The sequence below is a fragment of the Eurosta solidaginis genome, chromosome 5 (assembly GCF_040869045.1).
Source record: "Eurosta solidaginis isolate ZX-2024a chromosome 5, ASM4086904v1, whole genome shotgun sequence".
Classification (NCBI taxonomy): domain Eukaryota; kingdom Metazoa; phylum Arthropoda; class Insecta; order Diptera; family Tephritidae; genus Eurosta; species Eurosta solidaginis.
This window is the reverse complement of record NC_090323.1, coordinates 87,850,935-87,872,753: the sequence shown is the minus strand read 5'-3', so window position 1 is coordinate 87,872,753 and position 21,819 is coordinate 87,850,935. Positions and strand designations below refer to the sequence as shown.

General features: G+C 38.7%; 1 protein-coding gene across 1 annotated transcript in view; it reads right to left on the bottom strand.

The window, feature by feature from the left end:
- Window positions 1-21,819, bottom strand: part of TfAP-2 (transcription factor AP-2) — an 859,649-nt gene that overhangs the window by 41,562 nt on the left and 796,268 nt on the right. Inside the window, exons 5-6 of the mRNA XM_067792408.1 lie at window positions 3,969-4,158; window positions 3,644-3,908 (exon numbers count right to left, since the gene is read on the bottom strand). Of these exons, the coding sequence (XP_067648509.1) occupies window positions 3,644-3,908; window positions 3,969-4,158 (455 nt within the window). The remainder of the gene's footprint in view (window positions 1-3,643; window positions 3,909-3,968; window positions 4,159-21,819) is intronic.

Here is a 21,819-nt window from a genome sequence, read left to right as displayed (position 1 = left end):
ATATTTTGTTCTCTGTTATTTCAGGCGCGGATCTACGGGGGGGGGGGGGGGGGGGTGAGAAATAGGGGACAAATACTTTACAGAACAAAAATGAAATATCCAAAGAAAAAAATATTCAAATGTTCAATACTTAAAGTATTTGAAAAATAAAATTTTGTATGGAAAGTCCAAGGTGTAGAAATGAAAATATCTAGCATCAATACTGCGGACCATTTTTTTCTCAACGGAATATCATAGAGAGTAAAATTTTGTGTATGTGCTTTTCCTTGCGTGCAAAAATGTGCTCAAGAACAACTTTTTTTACATGGTTTTTGCAACAATTTTAAAAATAGAAATTTATTTCACAGAAATAAAAAATGTGCTCTTAAAGGGTTTTTAATTACAAGCAAATTGGTGTTTGGATTGTCGGTAAAAGTCTAGTTGAGGGGTCGACTGCTAATACGCTACCAAAAATATCGAGAGAGGTGTCAAAAGACGCGTATTGACCTCGACAATAATAATGTGAAAAATAAACTCAATTCAGTAAAAAAAATAACATAACATACATACATTTTTCAATTCACATTGTCAGTTTTATTTCATATAAAATAAGATTTACTGGAGCATTTACATAAATGAAATGTTAGATTTCATTGTTTGATTTGCTTACATTAACTTTTTCTAAATATGTACATTTTAAGAGCTTGAATCAGCCAAGGAAAACCTTCCGGGCTTTTTGGTCTGCGAATATGGAAATTACCGATTCAAAACTAATGCTGCGAGCAAGGCTGGACTCCAACGCCAATGTTCCAAGGCTTTTCACGCGAGAAAATAGACTAAAAGAACGTTCCCCTTCAGCCACACTGACTGGAAGTGTGCAAAATATTCTTAATGCTATGCAGATGTTCGGAAATAATACTTCCATCTTCAAGCCATGAAATTTGTTCAGAAGTTGAAATGGTGGCAGCGAATCACATCCCAAATTTGCTAAGTGGATGACTTTGAGATGAATGATTTCATCTATTAGATCCGTAGAAATATCGATACCATAAATCGTGCAGAATGTCGCTGCCTTTTCTCTGAGCTCTTCTTCCGTCAGATCCTGATATTTCCACAAAAAACTAAATTTAATCGCCATGTCATTTACGGCTTCGAAACGTCTTGTCATGTTACCAATCAAGCAGTCCGAAAGAACATAAAAAACTTGCTGTTTGAATTGAGTTTTGGAATCACACTCAGGTTATTCGCCAGGTAATTCATCGAACTGGCGCTTTCTCATCTTCCTTCTTTTCTCTGCGAAGGTATTCACAACTCCTATACTCCCTGCCAGAACTTTACATTCTTGAAGTATGATCGACCATTGATCCCTGAGCTTCTTCAACTCATCAATCAGGCTACGTATATTTTCTGTTTCCACGTATAGTCTGGCATTTCTAGCTTGCAGTACCAGATTTCGATGGTTGATTACCGTCAACACTTTGAGCCAAATTGAGGCTAAGAGGATACACTCAAATTTCCCCATATATGCTTCAATACCTTCCAAATCCGTTACTGTTTCTGAACTCAGATTCAAAGGCTTGATTTCATCAATAGCTTTCTTGGGGTATGTGAGCTGCGAAAGGTTTCACACTAGCCACACGAGCAGACCATCGTGTTTGTGACATGCTGTGCAAGGAGCAATCAGTTTTTTCCTAGAGAATATCCCATCTCTGAGGGTTTGCGCTCATATTACTCCCATTATCATACCCTTGCCCACGGCAGTCATCCAGTGGAATATTGTGCTTTTTTAGAGTGCTGCGAATCAGCTAAGCGATAGTTTCTCCTGATTTTGCGTTACTATCGACAAACTCTAAGAAGCGTTCTTGGATTTTCCATTTTCCGGAGTCCCTGTCTATTAAAACATAACGCAATTTAAAAACAGTCTGCTCACTATGCTCCGAATCAGCGGTCGCATCCACTATTACTTTGTAATACTTGACGGACTTTCTCTCGCCTTCTATCTTTCTAATTACTTCACTTGCACAGATTTCTATGAACTCATTTTGTATTCCATCAGACAAATAATGTGCTTGGAGACGATTCTTTTTCGTTTGAGATTCCCTCATCTTCTCCAAATGTTCATGCAATAGGGGTTCATAATTGCTGATCAGTTCCAAAATACTCCAGCGAGCTGCTTCATTTTTAAGGGTTTCCGCTAAGAGAAAATCCACTGAACTTGCATTTCGAATTCTTATTTCATATTGGTTCCACTCTATATAGCAAGTTTTATGAATTTGACTATTTTCATGTTCAGGAATTTTGTCGTGTGACCTCTCCCAACATTTTTCTTTAGAATAACCTGAAGATTTTGTCAAAACTGATCGGGTATTTTCGGAAATTTTGCTGAAAAGCCGGCATGGAAAACAAAAAAGGTTTGAAGGAAATGGCGACCACTTAAGTCGTTGGGAAGTCGAAATAAAATGTGATTTTAAGTTAGTTGAAGCATTTTTGACGATAGCGTTTATAAAATTGTGTCAAAAACGTTTATCTAACTTAAAATCATCCCTCTCCGCGGCCCTGAAAGTATTTAAAAACAGAATACATACATACTTTCGAAAATACTTTGAAATAGAAAGCTTAAATTTTGGTATTATTAAGCGCTGTACGCAGATCAAAACACATTCAAGATACATTTTTTTTTGCATTTTTTTTGAGCACGAAAATAGCAGTAGGCACAAAATTTTGGCATTTTACAATGCATGGCAATTTAAACATGAATACCGCTTTTATGAAAATAAAACAAAATTTATGAAACTTTTTGATACCATTTCCCTGGAAAAAAGGAGTGGAGAAGAACTAGAGGGAAGAGAAAAGAGGGAAGGAAAAAGAGATAGAGTTACACGAAGATAGAGATGTAAATAGATGAAGCGGAAAATAAGTGAGGGAAAGGACGTATAGGGAGAAAGAGACGCAGAAAAAGCGAATGGTAGAGGGAAGAGTGAATAGCAAGACAAGGAAAAAGGGGAGAGAAAGGAAGGGAGAGTAAGAGATAAAAACTGCTTAAAAGTTATGCAGATAGACCAATGTTAGGGCAGAGCAACGTCTGCCGGGTCTGCTAGTCTCTGATAAAAACACATTAGTAGTAAAATTTAATTTAATGTGCAACTTTGGCCTGCAGGATTTTTTTTAGGTCTTTTGAAGTTAAGGCCATACCATGACCAGTTGGGCCAATTCTTATAGCGTATTCGGACTCAGCGCATAAAAAGGCACAGAAAACATGAGTTTTTAAAACTTTTGTTGTGCCAGAAAAATGAATGTGCTTTATTTTGGAGAATAAAAGGGATGCGAGCAAAACAGTTACCTCAGTTGAAAGAGCATGTTGTGAGTATAATTTATTGATACATTTTTACATTAAAAACTAATACTTCTAATTTTAAGGGAGCAATAAACTTTGAGACACGTTTTCCCAACATTTTCATTTTGGCACACTCATGCTTCTGGCAAGTATTAAAAACTAATACTTCTAATTTTAAGGGAGCAATAAACTTAGAAACTCGATTTCCCAGCATTTTCATTTTGGCACATTCATGCTTCTGACAAGTCGGCGACGATATGTAGAACGATCTGAGTTGCAAAAAATGGTGCATTCCTGGAACAAACTTAAATATATTATTTAGTTACTTACCTGCTGGGAGTGTATTAGGAGCTCTTTTCGTCGATAAGATTCTTGAGGTTCCGTTTGATGCCTTAAGACATATTCAGCCAGCTGTCGCGCTGGGAATTCTGTTTCACAAACGAAATGAAAATCCTTTGCTAGATGAGTAGCTTCCCCTTCCACTAGGGATGTAAGTAGTGTAACATTAGCTGCCTTTCTTCTACCCGCTGGTAAGTTTAAGCCAATCTTTTCTAGTTTTTCTCTTAGTAGCCGTCCTCCATTCTTACTTTTAGCCCTGATAATAAGGAATGTAATACAAAACATGTGTCACAAAGCTCTGATTTATTAGGCCTACCTTCGAAGAACACCACCCAATAAAGAAGCATTTAAACATTCTGGCGGGGATAATCTTCTTTGGACCTCGGCAATTGTTACTTTATATTTCGAAGTGCTGGATAGCAGGCTTAGTCGCCCTGGAACAGCGCAGAACACCTCACTTGGCGAGCCAGATCCAATGTTACCAATTTCTTTCCCACTCTTCATACCTAAGCAAAAAATAATAAAGTAAAGAAACATGCATGATGAAGGCTTCTAATAAATGAGGCTAATTAAGAATGTGGGTATCTAAATTTTTTTCCGAAAATTTGATATATACATGGGCGAACATGTCTTGAAAATGCGAATTTATTCGTGTAAAAATACTTTTAGCTTTAAATAGTTGTAAAGCTATAGCTTAAATTCCACTTTTGCAGTATCTTCACACATTTTTCACAAAACCTGATGAAACAGGTGGGTATCTAAAAAATAACAGCAGTATCTACACTTTTTATAGGAAACTAAGTGAAATACCAGCATGCTTTCTTATCAAAAACAGCGTATCCAATCATATACTGCTCTTTCAAAAGTATTAGCATATCATATAGGCTGCTATATATTGTGGCGAATATTAGCAACACTAAGGGATACTATCATCTCTAAGCCGGTACTAAGCAGTCACTTGTATCTACATAAACAAATCGATCATTATGTGTACACACGTGTACATACAGCAACGGAGAGATACTCACAAAAGTATGGACTCTTCAGCGAACTAGTAAATTCTAGAAGGAGAAATGCCTAGAAATATGCGAACGAGGAAATCGAAGAGTATAAAGGCAGCACCAGCTGAGGCATGATCAATCAGTTTGATTAAAGCAAGCTATTGGTTGTGAAGTACTCTCATAAAGGCCATTTTGCATTATTGAAAATTAGAGTTATTTATTCAACAGATTAGCTATACGAACGTTAGTAGAAGGTTGCAAATAAGAAGAATTTCACTAAATTCGTTACAATTGGTGTCAGAAGAGGAATTGTTGAATAAACTCCGAAGATTTCGAGTACAACAAGGACATGGCAACGTGGAGTGAATTAAAGAAGGAGTTGGAGAGCCGTGGATTGAATACAACCGGCAATAAACTCGAACTTCAGGCAAGACTACGAGAGGCAATGAAAGCAGAAGGAATTAACGTGGAAGAGTATGTCTTTCATCTTTATGGCGACGAGACAACAACAAAAATTTAAGAGAAAAACGAAGCATCGCAGACAGTTACGAGCACAGACATGAACACGATTTTGGCTGCAATATCTGCACAAACATCGACAGTAACATCCAAGATTGAAGCATAGGAAAGACTAATATCCTCCCAACTGGAAACGCAGGAGACACGCACAACATCGAAGATTGAAGCACAATTAGAGGAACAGAAGACATATATGGTATCTCAACTGGAAGCGCAAGAGGCACGTATATCTGACATGTCGGCACAAATTTCGGAACAGGTATCATCGCAACTCTTTGCGAAACTGGAAGAGCAGGATGCAAAAATTTTACAACTCGAGGACAAAATTGATGCCGAGATAGAAGCGTTGAAAGGTCGTATGGAGCAGTTGCACCTAAATCGCCCAGCTGTTCCAGCGAGTAATCCAAAGGTAAAAACACCATCCTTTGACGGTTCTGTTCCTTTTCAGGTATTTAAGATTCAGTTTGAGAAGACCGCAGCAGTGAACAACTGGAGAGCCGAAGATAAAGTTGCTGCACTATTCGTGGTATTGAAAGGATCCGCTGCTAAAATCCTTCAGACTATTCCCGAGGGAGAGAGGAAACACTACGAAACATTGATGAGCGCTCTAGAGAGGCAATACGGACCAAACACAGAAAGCAGATATATCAAATAGAGTTGCAAAACCGCTACCAAAAACCGAATGAGACTTTGCAGGAGTTTGCGTCGGATGTCGAAAGGCTTGGCCATCTAGAAAATGCAGACGCACCCGTGGAATAAATCGAGAGGGTAAAAATCTAGAGCTTTATAAATGGCATACGGGATATGGAAACGAAGCGAGCTACATACGCAAACCCAAAGCTGACATTGGCTGAAACGGTATCCCAGGCATTGACTCAGGAAACTGTCTCCCTATTGAGTAAACCAGCATACAAGGCCCATCGTTTGGAAGTAGAAAGACCAGAGTGGGTAGGCACAATTTTGAAAGCATTGAAGGGCACGCAGCAGAAGAATAATGATGCAGTCAAATGCTTTAAGTGTGGAAAGCCAGGGCACATTTCCCGTTATTGCAACACCAACATTAACAGTTCCAACAATGTGGGTGGTCGTAAACACAGAGTTGAAGGAGATGAGCAAATCTTCAAGAACACTCAATCGTTAAACTAAAGCGAGGCAGCCGTAAAGGGCGAAAGCTTGCTCCCGCAATAGAATGGCCCATAATCTCTATCTCGCAGAATGGAGGAAGGGCGAGCAATCTTACTGCCGGAGGACATGTAGATGGAAAGGAACGTAAATACGGGTGCATCTCATTGCATCATTAGAGCGGATTTAGTCACCAAGAAAATAAGACCATTGCATAGAGCAAGATTGCGTACAGCCACTGGAGAAGACACCACAGTTCTAGGAGAAGTAGCATGTGAAGTCGCAATTGGGAACGTCACGGCAGTACACAATTTTATAGTGGCAGAGATTGTTGATGAAATCATAATTGGAGTGGACTTCTTAATCGACCAGGGCATCGAGATCGACATGCAAAGCAAGACGATGCGGTATAAGAACATGGATGTACCCCTTAATTTCGGCTACGAGATAAGCTACAGCAGTGAATGGGTGTTGGTGGAAGAGAGTCAGCAAATACCACCATAATCAGAAGCAGTCCTCTGGACAAAGGTTGATGGAAATTGTGGGACAAACAAATTGTGGGTTGTCGAAGCAGCAAACAAATCAGCACCGAGCATACTTGTAGGAAAAACCCTGGTTATGATAAACCAAGATGGACGTATTCCGGTAAGAGTACTCAGTGTGTTCCAGTCACCACTCAAACTGACCAAAGGAGCCATTTTGGGAAGATGCAGAGAAGCTGAAGTATTTATTAACTGTGAACAGCTCCAGGAACAAGTTTCATCTAGTAATACTGATCTTTCAGATGACATCACGGCATGGACGGAGGGGCTAGAGGAAGCCTATCAGAGTAAGGCATAGCAACTGCTCCAAAAGTACGCGAACATATTTGACCAGGATGGTTCCAAACCAGGCCGCACCAAAGTTTTGGAACATCAAATTTACACTGGAGATGCGAGGCCGATCCGTCAAGCTCCTCGTAGTGTACCACTGGCGAAGCGGGAAGTGGTGAGTCAAATCATACAAGAAATGAGTGACAGCGGGGTAATCGAACAATCAGCTAGTCCATGGTACTTGTGAAGAAGAATGATGGAAAAATGAGGTTTTGCGTGGACTACCGAAAGCTGAATGACGTCACGAAAAAGGATAGCTACCCATTGCCAAGGATTGACTATACTCTGGACTCGTTATCTGGTACGAAATGGTTTTCCACACTGGACTTGAAAAGCCGCTACTGGCAAGTGGAAGTGAAGGAAGGTCTTTGGCTATTTACAGTAATGTCTTTTGGACTATGTAATGCAACAGCTACTTTTGAAAGACTCATGGATCACGTACTGAGAGGACTACATTGGAAAACATACTTAGTGTACCTAGACGAGATCATCGTATTGGGAAAGAACTTCGAAGAACATCTGAAGAACTTGGAGGAGGTTTTCCAAAGAATAGCTGGTCTGAAACTTGGTCCCAAAAAATGTTCTCTGTTCAAGAAGCAAGTTAGTTACTTGGGCCATAAAGGGCATCTGCACTGCGAATGAAAAGATAGAAGCTGTAAAGGATTGGCCAAGACCACAGAACTTGCATGAATTAAGAAGTTTCCTTGGGTGTTGCACATATTACTGCCGCTTTGTACCAAACTTTGCCAGCGTAACACATAGCCTCCACGAGCTTACAAGGAAAAATAAAGCTTTTGAATGGAAGAAGGAGCAAGAACTGGCTTTACAAACATTGAAAGAGCTTTTGTGCACTGCCCCAATGTTGGCATATCCGATTCCAGGAGCAATGTTTATTCTAGATACAGATGCGTGCGGATATGCTATAGGAGGCGTTTTATCACAACTGGTCGATGGGCGGGAGAAAGTAGTTGCCTATTACAGCCGATCAACTACTGCGTTACACGGAGAGAGCTTTTGGCATTGGTAGAGTGCATTAAACATTTTCACAATTACCTCTACGGCCAGTGATTCCGCGTCAGGACAGACCACGCAGCGTTAAAATGGCTCTTGCAGTTCCGTAATCCAGAAGGATAATTGGCACGGTGGATCGAGCGACTACAAAGCTACGACTTTTCCATTAAGCATCGAAAAGGTAGTACCCATGGAAATGCTAATGCAATGTCACGAAGACCATGTAGTTTGGAATGCAAGCACTGTTCAAAGGCCGAGGCTAAAGAAGACATTATAGATTTCCGACTAATGACTGTAACATGTACGGATGAATGGGACAAGGAACAAATAAGGAAGTGTCAGCTAGAAGATACTGATCTGTCACATGTTATGCAAGGGCTCGAACGAAACGAAAGACCAAATAGAGAGGAGATGTCAGCAGAGAGTGCCATTGGGAAGTCATATTGGCCACAGTGGAAAGTTTAGAATCGATATCCGGTTGCTTGCATCGAGTATGGGAGAGTGAGGATGGTCAATGCAAGAAGAAACTGATAGTTGTTCCTAGGATTCCTGATGTGCTCAGCGAGCTGAATAATGGTCCAAGCGGAGGTCATCTTGGAATTACGAAGACGCTCGAGAAGATTAAACAGAGAATCTATTGGGTTGGTTGCCGTCAGTCGGTCACTGAGTGGATTGCGAACTGCGAGGTTTGCAGCAGAGCGAAAGGGCCAAAACCCGAAGACATGGCCAGATGAAGCAATATAACTCAGGTGCGCCATTTCAAAGGATCGCTATGAATGTCGTAGGTCCATTTCCTACTAGCAACTGCGGAAACAAATATGTACTGGTGGTTATGGATTATTTCAGCAAATGGCCAGAGGTATACCTAATCCCAAATCAAGAAGCGGAAACAGTAGCAGAAGTGTTTATAAACAATTGGGTTGCAAGGTATGGTGTACCAATGGAGTTACATACTGACCAAGGCAGGACTTTCGAATCAGCTGTGTTCCAGGAAATGTGTAAATCATTGGGCATTCGAAAAACACGGACAACTGCATTGCATCCTCTGTCCGATGATATGGTAGAACGATTCAATACAACATTAGAGGAGCACTTAAGGAAAGTAGTGGACAAGTTCCATAAAGAGTTGGATAGCCGCACCCCATTATCCTTGATGGCTTACCGATCAGCAGTGCATGAGACAACGGGCAAAACCCCTGCAAAAATAATTTTTGGCCTTCGACTGACAGCTGATTTGAAGTTTGGGATAGATGCTGATGCAGAGAGAAATGTCAAGAAATTCACTGGTGTTTTGGAAAAGCGGAGAGGAATACACGATCTGATAAGACAACGAACAAAGATTATGAGTGACAAGATAAAAGCCAGATACGATAAAGCAATTAATTCGGAAGGTTTTCAGGAAGGAGATTTGGTGCTGGTATACAACCCAAAACATCAAAATTTTGGAAATAAAGTTTGTAAATTAGAAGAAAATTTGTCTAAGCGGGGTCGCCCCTCGGCAGTGTTTGGCAAGCGCTCCGGGTGTTTTTCTGCCATGAAAAGCTCTCAGTGAAAACTCATCTGCCTTGCAGATGCCGTTCGGAGTCGGCGTAAAACATGTAGGTCCCGTCCGGCCAATTTGTAGGGAAAATCAAGAGGAGCACGACGCAAATTGGAAGAGAAGCTCGGCCTTAGATCTCTTCGGAGGTTATCGCGCCTTACATTTATTTATTTTATTATACAACCCACAACGGAAAAAAGGTTTGTCCCCGAAATTGCAGTGTAACTGGGAATGCCCACACAAAGTTGTAAAACGGATCAACGATGTAGTTTACCGCATACAAACCATTGGTAAACCACGAACCAAAATGAAAGTGTTCATCTGGAAAGGCTGGCGGCGTTTAGATCAGGAAATTTGCCTGATCGGGACGATCAGACTTAGGGGGAGGGCAGTGTGACGAATATTAGCAACATTAAGGGATACTATCATCTCTAAGCCGATACTAAGCAGTCACTTGTATCTACATAAACAAATTAATCATTATGTCTACACATATGTACATACAGCAGCGGAGAGATACTCACAAAAGTATGCCATCATCAGCGAACTAGTAAATTCTAGAAGGAGGAACGCCTAGAAATATGCGAACGATGAAACCGAAGAGTATAAAAGCAGCACCAGCTGAGGCATGATCAATCAGTTTGAGTTATGCAAGCTATTGGTTGTGAAGTATCAGTGTTATTGTGAAGTACTTTAATAAAGGCCATTTTACATTATTGAAAATTAGTGTTATTTATTCAACAGTGGCCACCGTGGTGTGATGGTAGCGTGCTCCGTCTACCACACCGTATGATCTGGGTTCGCACCCCGGGCAAATCAACATCAAAATTTTAGAAATAAGGTTTTTCAATTAGAAGCAAATTTTTCTAAGCGGGGTCGCCCCTCGGCAGTGTTTGGCAAGCGCTCCGAGTGTATTTCTGCCATGAAAAGCTCTCAGTAAAAACTCATCTGCCTTGCAGATGCCGTTCGGAGACGGCATAAAACATGTAGGTCCCGTCCGGCCAATTTGTAGGGAAAATCAAGAGGGGCACGACGCAAGTTGGAAGAGAGCTCGGCCTTAGATCTCTTCGGAGGTTATCGCGCTTTACATTTATTTTTATTTTATTCAACAGTTTAGCGATACGAACGTTAATAGAAGGTTGCAAATAAGAGGAATTTCACTAAATTCGTTATAATATTATGATGGAACCACACAAGGTGGCAGCACAGTGACATACCTACAAACAAAAATAAAAGTTCCATGTACTTTGCAACACACAACAAAACGTTTTATGTAAATCCAAAATTACGGTATCCGTACGAAAAGTCGAAAATAAAAATGTCGAAACAGAAATGTCGACATTTTTGATTTTTGAAAATATGGAAATCAAATTTTGCCAAAAAAAAAATTTGGAAAAAAATTTTTGTCGAAAGATATAGCAAAATGTCGAAAACATTTTTTCGTTAAAAAATTTCAAAGTATGCACTTTCTTTATTACGACTTAAATTTTTTATCTAGTTAACTGAGGTTTTGTATTTTAATTTGAAAAATATTTTAGCTTTCAACTTTAGCACTGCATTTTTTTGATCTAGTTGCCTGAGTTTTTTATATTTTTATATACAAAATTTTTAACTGAAATAGAGTTTTGATTCAGTTAAAATTTTATTCGCTATCAATTAAGAATGAACGCGGAAGTAGTAAAATCCATTAAAGGAAAAAATAAGCTTATTCTTCATGGATTTGTGTTTCACTTGAAAAAAAGCATAAAGATATGTTTTATTGGAAATGTGAAAAGCGAAACGAACTTAACTGCAGCGCTCACGTAACAACAATTTTGAACGGTGATCACAAAGTGACGAAATCATCTTCGATACATTCCCATGATCCATTGGCTTACAGAAGTGAAGTTTCAAAAATAAATGCGAATTTGAAAGGTGAACGTGGAAGGTGAAGTTTTTTTCTATCGGATAAAAGTTTTTGCAGGAGCGTATTTTAATTTTTGGAAGCATTGCAAACCTTAAAGTTTTAGAGAGGTGTTCAGTGTGGATATGGACGGATCTTTTAAAGTTGTTCCAACAATCATGCGACAATTATTTACGATTCATGCACACATAAACGAGCTTGTCGTTCCTGTAATTTATTGTCTAATGAGTAGCAAGAGTAATAAGCAATGTTACGAAGAAGTTTTTTTGAAATGTTAGAATCGCTTGCTTCAATAATGTGCATCTCTGTCCCGAATATGTTATTTCTATTTTGAGAAATCAATAATTTCTGTATCAAAGTCATACTTCCCAAGTATTATCAATAAAGGATGCTTTTTCCACTTTGGGCAGATTTTATGGAGAAAAATCCATAGTGAAAAACTTGCAACGCTATACGGAAAGAACAAAATATTTTCCCTAAAGTTAAGAATGCTCAAATGTTTAGCTTTCTTAAAGCCGGAGGAGATACCTCTATATTATGATTCCCTCAAAAAGCCAATGAGTAGTAACTGCGTAAATATTTTAAAATGGATGGAAAATAACTACATTTTCGGGGGTAAGTCAGCTTCATCGTATCCCCCAACATTTTTGAGCAAATGGATTTGAATATCCCAACCACGCAGAACTTGGTTGAAGTTTGGCACAGAAGTCTGCAGGTTATAGTTAATAAAGACCACGTGGGAGTATATAAGCTAGTTGTACATTTAAAATCTGAATATATTGTAGGTAAAACTAAAATAAATCTTATAAACGCTCAAAATATTACCAAACACAAAATATCATACCAAAAGAGAAAGGAAAATATTCTTAGCATTCTAGATAAAAAAGAAGAATATTCTAAAATTGAACTTTTAAAAAACTTAGCATATTATACTTCTCACACTTAAATATTCCTGATATCGTGTACATTATACGTATTTTTATTGTTCCTTTTTTATTTGCATACATGAGTCCACTAATGTAACGCTATGTACATTAGACTGGGTCGATTTATTAACCTATATCGCGCCATCGATTTTTCGATATTATTTGGGTTCAGCAAAAAAAGTTCCACTACGCATACCCAAAAAAAATAATTTTTGAGCCTGCAAAATTTCAACGATTTTTTATGCATTTTTTCATTTTCAAGGCTCCAAATCATTTTTTATGTATTTTTTTTTTTTTTGTGTCAATTGGCAAATGCAAAATTGGTAAATGCAGTTGTTTGAAAAAAAAATTTCTTTTATGGAGATTTAGAAGAAGTTTGGTCGAAAATTCGATTTTTTTTGCAGGCTAAAAAATTATTTTTTTGGGTATGCGTAGTGGAACTTTTTTTCTTGAGCCCAAATCCTATCGAAAAATCGATGGCGCGATATAGGTTTACTTTCGTCCATACAAATAGACCCAGGTTAATGTACATAATTTGGCCACAAATATACGAATTTCGAAACATAATTGTACTCTTATTTAATAATTTTTGAACCTGGTAAGTTAAAATATATAATAATCGTACACCTACACTTTAAGCGCAGCCGCTGTTGGACTTACTCTGGGTAATTTTTAAAACCCGGAAAGATGGTCCCTTTCGGATCAATGCAGGGTTATCTCTCGATATTTGGTCAATATTTTGACTGAAGCAAAATTTCTACTTTTCGTTTTTGGATTATTGGTGTCAAACAATTTGGATTAGTGATAAAAGGCGAAGAAGAACAGAAAAATGCCAACTTACATGTTTAGTATATTTTTTACTTTTCAAGAGATATTTGCGAAGAAAAGTTTCACATATTCATGTGTTTTGGCATTTTCAATGATTTTTTTGTAAACAAACATATAAACAAAAATATATTTTCTGCAGAAACACTGTGGATGGCGTAGCCCGCGTTGGATCCATCCAGGGCTATTATTTTTTAAACTTGGCCGAAGGTCACTTATGCAATAAGAGGGTTCGTGCAAAGAAATTATATATCGGGCCTCCGATTTTTAATCACCTTGGGGTTACTAATTGGTTTCCTGTGAACATATTTTGACAGAAGAAATATCATTAATTTCCGTCTTTGAATTATTGATTCCCAGGTGAAGAGGCGCTTATATTCATACATTACAATTATCGCGCGAATTTGACACATCATTAATTACATTATTTCGATATTTTTTTCGACATTTTCTTTTCGAACATTTCTATTTTTCGGGATTTTCTGTTTTCTACATTTTCTTTCGACATTTCTAGTTTCGACATTTTTATTTTCGACATATCGTACCAGACCCCAAAATTACATATGTAGATCACTTTGCCCTTTGCGCCTTGTGTGGTTTTGGGTGCGGGTCTGGTACGATATGTCGAAACTAAAAATGCCGAAAAAAAATGTCGAAAAAGAAAATCTTGAAAACCAAAAATGTTGAAAATTAAAATATCGAAAAATAAAATGTTGAAACAATGTATGAATGATGTATAAAATTCGCGCGAATTTGACACATCATTCAGTACATTGTTTCGACATGTTTTGTATACATGTACTGTTTCGTAGGAAGTATGTCTGCTTTGTACAGGGTTATTCATGTAAATGCTCCAAATAAGTATATAAGAGCTAACGGTAAACCTAAATATGCACATCAAATCATCCGATTTTCTCAATAAAATCAGCTTAATTAGTATTGAAGATGCAACAAAACCTATAAAAGTATATCAAAAGAGAAAAGAACGCATTCGAAATATTCTTGATAAAAAGACAGAGTATACAAAAATTAATGTTTTGAGAATTTTAGCACATCCCACTTCGCTATGCTAACACGTCCGTAATTTATTTGTAACTCTAGATGCTTCCATATATTTATGGTTGTTAAAATGTAACTCTTAAATACATTTAGTTTGTTTAGAAATCCGATATCATCTTATGTAATTTGTGTCTTTAATTTGAAATTAATGAAAGCAAATTTCTGTTGTAACCAAAAAATTCAACGTGCTGCTATTGTGCATGTATGCGTGAATATACCGTGTAGAGTGAACCAAATATTTATAATAAGCTATAAATTTTGGCGAACAATTTTCGAAGTTTGATAAATTTTTGTGAGTTAAGTATAACTCTTCAATCTGTTCAATATTGAATAATGGAAAAATGGCCTTTATTAAAGTACTTCACAATAACACTTATACTTTGCAACTAGCTGACTTAATAACCAAACTGATAGCTTAAATGAAACTGACTTTCAAAATAATACTGCTATGGCTCGCTAGATAGCGTCTTAATCGAAACTGCTTGATAGCTCAAATCAAACTGAATTCCAGCGCCTCTACATTTGCTGCCTTTTATACTCTCTGATTTCAACGTTCGCATCTTCTAGGCGCTTCCAGAATCTACTAGTTGCCATCAGCTCTCAAACTTCTCAGCTGTAACTGCAATTGCACGATTTTATAGCTTCTCTCATTGCATACTTTCAAGAGTATCTCAGATATATGCATGTGTTTGTGCATTGTTTCTCCGCTGCTCGTTTACGTACATGGTACATATGTGTAGACGCAATTATTGTTTCGTTTATGTAGATACATAATGATTGAATTATTGATGTGAATTCACGTCACTGCTTAGCATCGGCCTAGAGATAGCAGCACCCCTTAGTTTTGCTAATATTCGTAACACTGCCCTCCACCTAAGTCTGATCGACCCGATCAGAAAAATCTCCCGATCTAAACGCCGCTAGCATCTCCAAATGTACCACGCTTCTAATCCGTGGTTTCCCAGTGGTTTGTATGCGGTAGATGGTATCACTGATCGTCTTCACAACTCTGTACGGGCCTTCCCAACTGCACCGAAATTTGGCTGGAACACCTTTCCGCCGGTGAGGGTTGTTTAACAGTACCAAATCTCCCTCCAAGAAACCTTCCGAATTTTTGTTCTCATTGTACCTGCATTTCATCTTACTACTCATTATTCTTGATCGCTCCCTCGCACTCTGTTGTTTGGCCAATGAACTTCTTCGCAGAGCTTGCACTTGACGGATTGACTTTGCATCATCATTATCGTCTGGACGTTTCACAACAGTAGTGCACGCTGGCTTGAAACCACCCTTGCATTGTTTCTGGAAAATTCTTTCAGTCATTTTAGTGCATCCATTAGGGTTTGTCGATGCCGGTATTTTTCTCGCAGGTACTTTTAATTTCGCTTTTTTTGGCCCATTCGTTCCATCAACCTTTTCTTTTGACTTTCGTGGCCTTTGTCGAGTCTTCTCCACCAGTACTCGATTACTACTGAACCCTTTCTCCAACTTGAAGTTAAGTGGTATATCCTGGTTCTCGTAACGCATCTCCCTTCTCTGCATATCGATCTTGATGTCATGGTCAACCAAGGAGTCCACTCCCAATATGACTTCTTCAACGATCTTCGCCACAACGAATTTGCGTAGAACCGTGACCTTTCCAATCAAGACTTCACATATCATTTCTCCCTGAACTTGGTTATACTCGCCAGTGATCGTACGCAACCTTGCTCCAGGTAACGGTTTTACTCTCCTGTTGACCAAGTCAGATTGGATCAAGGAATGAGATGCGCCCTTATCTACAGTCAGTACACGTTCTTTGCCATCCACACTTCCTCTGACGGTAAGACTGCTCGATTTTCTACCAATTTGCCACACAGATATCACAGGACATTCAATAGTTGTGCCAAGTTTTCGTTCTTTACATCTGACACGCTCTTGCTCATCTCCTCCAGCTTTGCATTTACGGCCACCCACATTGTTGGAACTATTAGGACCAAGATCGCAATGACGTGCAATGTGACCGGACTTCCCGCATTTGAAGCATTTGATAACTTTTTCACTCCGCTTTTGCGATCCTTTCAGCGCCTCCAATATTGCGTCTACCCACTCTGGCCTTTCTACTTCCACACGGTGTGCTTTGAAAACTGGCTTACACAGAAGCGACGCTGTTTCCTGAATCAGAGCTTGTGACACCGTTTCTGCGAATGTTGGCTTTGGGTTCGCGTATATAGCTTGCTTTGTTTCGGCGTCCCGTATGCCATTTATAAAGCTCTGAATCTTTACCCTTTCAGTGTATTCCACGGGTGCGTCCGCATTTGCTAAATGTGCTAGCCTTTCAATAGCCGACGCAAACTCTTGCAATGTTTCACCACGCCTCTGGAAGCGGTTCAGCAACTCCATTTGGTATATCTGTCTCCTATGCTCAGTTCCGTATCGTCTCTCTAGAGCGCTCATCATTGTTTCGTAGTTGTTCCGTTCTCCCTCGGGAATAGTATGTAGGATTTCAGCAACAGATCCTTTCAATGCCACGAATAGTGCAGCAACTTTATCTTCAGCACTCCAGTTGTTCACTGCTGCGGTCTTCTCAAACTGAATCTTAAACACCTGGAAAGGAAAAGAACCGTCAAACGATGGTGTTTTTATCTTTGGATTGCTTGCTGAAACAGCTGGGCGGTTTAGTTGTAACTGCTCCATACGACCTTTTGACGCTTCTATTTCGGCATCAGTTTTGTCCTCGAGTTGTAAAATTTTTGCATCCTGCTCTTCCAGTTTCACAAAGAGCTGCGATGATACCTTTTCCACATTTATGTGAATAATGGCAAAATGGCCTTTATTAAAGTACTTCACACTAACACTTATACTTTGCAACTAGCTGGCTTAATAACCAAACTGATAGCTTAAATGAAACTGACTTTCAAAATAATACTGTTATGGCTCTCTAGATAGCGTCTTAATCGAAACTGCTTGATAGCTCAAATCAAACTGAATTCCAGCGCCTCTATATTTGCTGCCTTTTATACTCTCTGATTTCAACGTTCGCATCTTCTAGGCGCTTCCAGAATCTACTAGTTGCCATCAGCTCTCAAACTTCTCAGCTGTAACTGCAATTGCACGATTTTATAGCTTCTCTCATTGCATACTTTCAGGAGTATCTCAGATATATGCTAGTGTTTGTACATTGATTCTCCGCTGCTCGTATACGTACATGGTACATATGTGTAGACGCAATTATTGTTTCGTTTATGTAGATACATAATGATTGAATTATTGATGTGAATTCACGTCAATGCTTAGCATCGGCCTAGAGATAGCAGCACCCCTTAGTTTTGCTAATATTCGTAACAATATATATGGATAATATTTCCAAAAATTACGTTATTGTGATTAGGAAACAGATTATTCATATTGATGCCGTCTTAACGCCCACCATTTATTGTACAAGTATGGTTTTTTTTGATGCTGTCATAATTTACAACCATAATAATAAAACCGGCGGCCACCATGGTGTGATGGTAGCGTGCTCCGCCTACCACACCGTATGCCCTGGGTTCACACCCCGGGCAAGGCAACATCAAAATTTTAAAAATATAGTTTTTCAATTAGAAGAAAATTTTTCTAAGTGGGGTTCACCCCTCGGCAGTGTTTGGCAAGCGCTCCGGGTGTATTTCTGCCATGAAAATCTCTCAGTGGAAACTCATCTGCCTTGCAGATGCCGCTCGGAGTCGGCATAAAACATGTAGGTCCCGTCCGGCCGGTAGGGAAAATCAAGAGGAGCACGACGCAAATTGGAAGAGAAGCTCGGCCTTAGATCTCTTCGGAGGTTATCGCGCCTTACATTTATTTTATTTATAATAATAAAACATTGCCTTAAATTGTGTTTTCGGTGTTTTGCTTTAAGTTTTTTCGGCCAATTTCGGTAATTTTTTTTTCAACATTTTTTAATTCGATAAAAACAGTTTTCTCCATAAAGAGGTTTTTAACGATTCTTCGGTCTTAGTTTGTATTTTTGGGGTTTTGCTTTAAGTTTTTTCGGTCATTTTTCTTTTTTCGACATTTTTTAATTCGATAAAAAAATTTTCTCCATAAAGAGGTTTTTTAACGATTCGGCCTTTTGTGTTTCGACAATTTTTTTTTTCGACATATCGTACGGATACCTTTGGGTGCATACAATTTGTAGAACGTACAACGAAGCGAAAAGATAAGAGCTCTTATGACAACATGTACTATGCACATCCAAAGGTATACTAAGATCGCTTTTCAAGGTACATTATTGATCCATACACTTGTCTTGTCGATTCAGTATGGATACTTTAAGTATCGCGTCTCTTTTGGAACTCTTTTGTATTAAATCGGAAACCTGACAATTTGATACTGTGTGTTTTTTTTATACTCAGTTGAGCAGGGCTCACAAAGTATATTGACTTTGATTGGATCAGGATCGAAAAAAAATTTGATTGAGCCATGTCCGTCCGTCCATTAACACGATAACTTGATTAAATTTTAAGGTATCTTGATGAAATTTGGTATGTAGGTTTCTGAGCACTCATCTCAGATCGCTGTTTAAAATGAACAATATCGGACTATAACCACGCCCACTTTTTCGATATCGAAAATTTCGAAAAACCGAAAAAGTGCGATAATTCATTACCAAAGACGGATAAAGCGATGAAACTTGGTAGGAGAGCTGAACTTATGACGCGGAATAGAAAATTTTTGGGCAATGGGCGTGGCGCCGCCCACTTTTAAAAGAAGGTAATTTAAAATTTTGCAAGCTGTAATTGGGCAGTCGTTGAAGATATCATGATGAAATTTCGCAGGAACGTTACTCCCTATTACTATATGTATGCTTAATAAAAACTAGAAAAATCGGAGAACGACCAGCCCACTTTAAAAAAAAATTTTTTTTAAGTCAAATTTTAACAAAAAATTTTATAATTTTACAGTATATAAGTAAATTATGTCAACATTCAACTCCAGTAATGATATGGTGCAACAAAATGCAAAAATAAAAGAGAATTCCAAAATGGGGGTGGCTCCGCCCTTTTTCATTTAATTTGTCTAGGATACTTTTAATGCCATAAGTCGAAAAAACATTTACCAGCCCTTGTGAAATTTGGTAGGGGCTTAGATTCTGGGACGATAACTTATTTCTGTGAAAAAGGGAGCAATCGGTTGAAGCCACGCCCAGTTTTTATACACAGTCGACCGTCTGTCCTTCCGCTCGGCCGTTAACACGATAACTTGAGCAAAAATCGGTATATCTTTACTAAACTCAGTTCACGTACTTATCTGCACTCACTTTGTGTTGGTATACAAAATGGCCGAAATCCGACTATGACCACGCCCACTTTTTCGATATCGAAAATTACGAAAAATAAAAAAATCCCATAATTCTATACCAAATACGAAAAAAGGGACGGAACATGGTAATTGGATTGGTTTATTGACGCAAAATATAACTTTAGAAAAAAACTTTGTAAAATGGGTGTGACACCTACCATATTAAGTAGAATAAAATGAAAAAGTTCTGCAGGGCGAAATAAAAAACCCTTGAAATCTTGGCAGGAATACTGTTCGTGGTATTATATATATAAATAAATTAGCGGTATCCAACAGATAATGTTCTGCGTCACCCTGGTCCACATTTTGGTCGATATCTGGAAAACGCCTTCACATATACAACTACCACCACTCCGTTTTAAAAGCCTCATTAACACCTTTCATTTGACACCCATATCGTATAAACATATTCTAGAGTCACCCCTGGTCCACCCTTATGGCAATATCTCGAAAAAGCGACCACCTATAGAACTAAGACCCACTCCCTTTTAAAAAGATTCATTAACACCTTTCATTTTATACCCGTTTCGTACAAACAAAGTCTAGAGTCACCCCTGGTCCACCTTTATGGCGATATCTCGAAAAGGCGTCCAACTATAGAACTAAGCCCCACGCCCTTTTGAAATACTCATTAACACCTTTCGTTTGATACCCATATTGTACAAACGCATTCTAGAGTCACCACTGGTTCACCTTTATGGCGATTTCTCGAAAAGGCGTCCACCTATAGAACTAAGGCCCACGCCCTTTTAAAATACTCATTAACACCTTTCGTTTGATACCCATATTGTACAAACGCATTCTAGAGTCACCCCTGCTCCACCTTTATGGCGATATCTCGAAACGGCGTCCACCTATGGAACTAAGGATCACTCCCTTTTAAAATACGCATTAACACCTTTCATTTGATACCCATATCGTACAAACAAATTCTAGGGTCAACCCTGGTCCACTTTTATGGCGATATCTCGAAACGGCGTCCACCTATGGAACTAAGTATCAGTCCCTTTTAAAATACGCATTAACGCCTTTCATTTGATACCCATATCGTACAAACAAATTCTAGAGTCACCCCTGGTCCACCTTTATGCCGATATCTCGAAAAGGCGGCCACCTATACAACTACCACCACTCACTTTTAAAACCCTCATTAATAGCTTTAATTTGATACCCATATCGTACAAACATATTCTAGGGTCACCCCTGGTCCACCTATATGGCGATATCTCGAAAAGGCGTCCACTATAGAACTAAGGCCCACTCTCTTTTAAAATACTCATTAACACCTTTCATTTGATACCCATATTGTACAAACGCATTCTAGAGTCACACCTGGTCCACCTTTATGCCGATATCTCGAAAAGGCGACCACCTATACAACTACCACCACTCACTTTTAAAACTCCCATTAATACATTTAATGTGATACCCATATCGTACAAACACATTCTAGAGTCACCCCTGGTCCACCTTTATGGCGATATCTCGAAGAGGCGTCCACCTATAGAACTAAGCCCCACGCCCTTTTAAAATACTCATTAACACCTTTCATTTGATACCCATATCGTACAAACACATTCTAGAGTCACCCCTGGTCCATTTTTATGGCGATATCTAGAAAAGGCGTCCACCTATAGAACTAAGCCCCACGCCCTTTTGAAATACTCATTAACCCTCCCTTTTAAAATACTCATTAACACCTTTCATTTGATACCCATATCGTAAAAAAAATTCTAGAGTCAACCCTTATCCACCTTTATGGCGATATCCCTAAACGGCGTCCACCTATAGAACTAAGGTCCACTCCCTTTTAAAATACTCATTGACACTTTTCATTTGATACCCATATCGTACAAACAAATTCTAGAGTCAACCCTTATCCACCTTTATGGCGATATCCCTAAATGGCGTCCACCTATAGAACTAAGGTCCACTCCCTTTTAAAATACTCTTTAATACCTTTCATTTAATACACATGTCATACAAACACATTCCAGGGTTACCCTCGGTTCATTTTCCTACATGGTTATTTTCCCTTATGTTGTCACCATAGCTCTCAACTGAGTA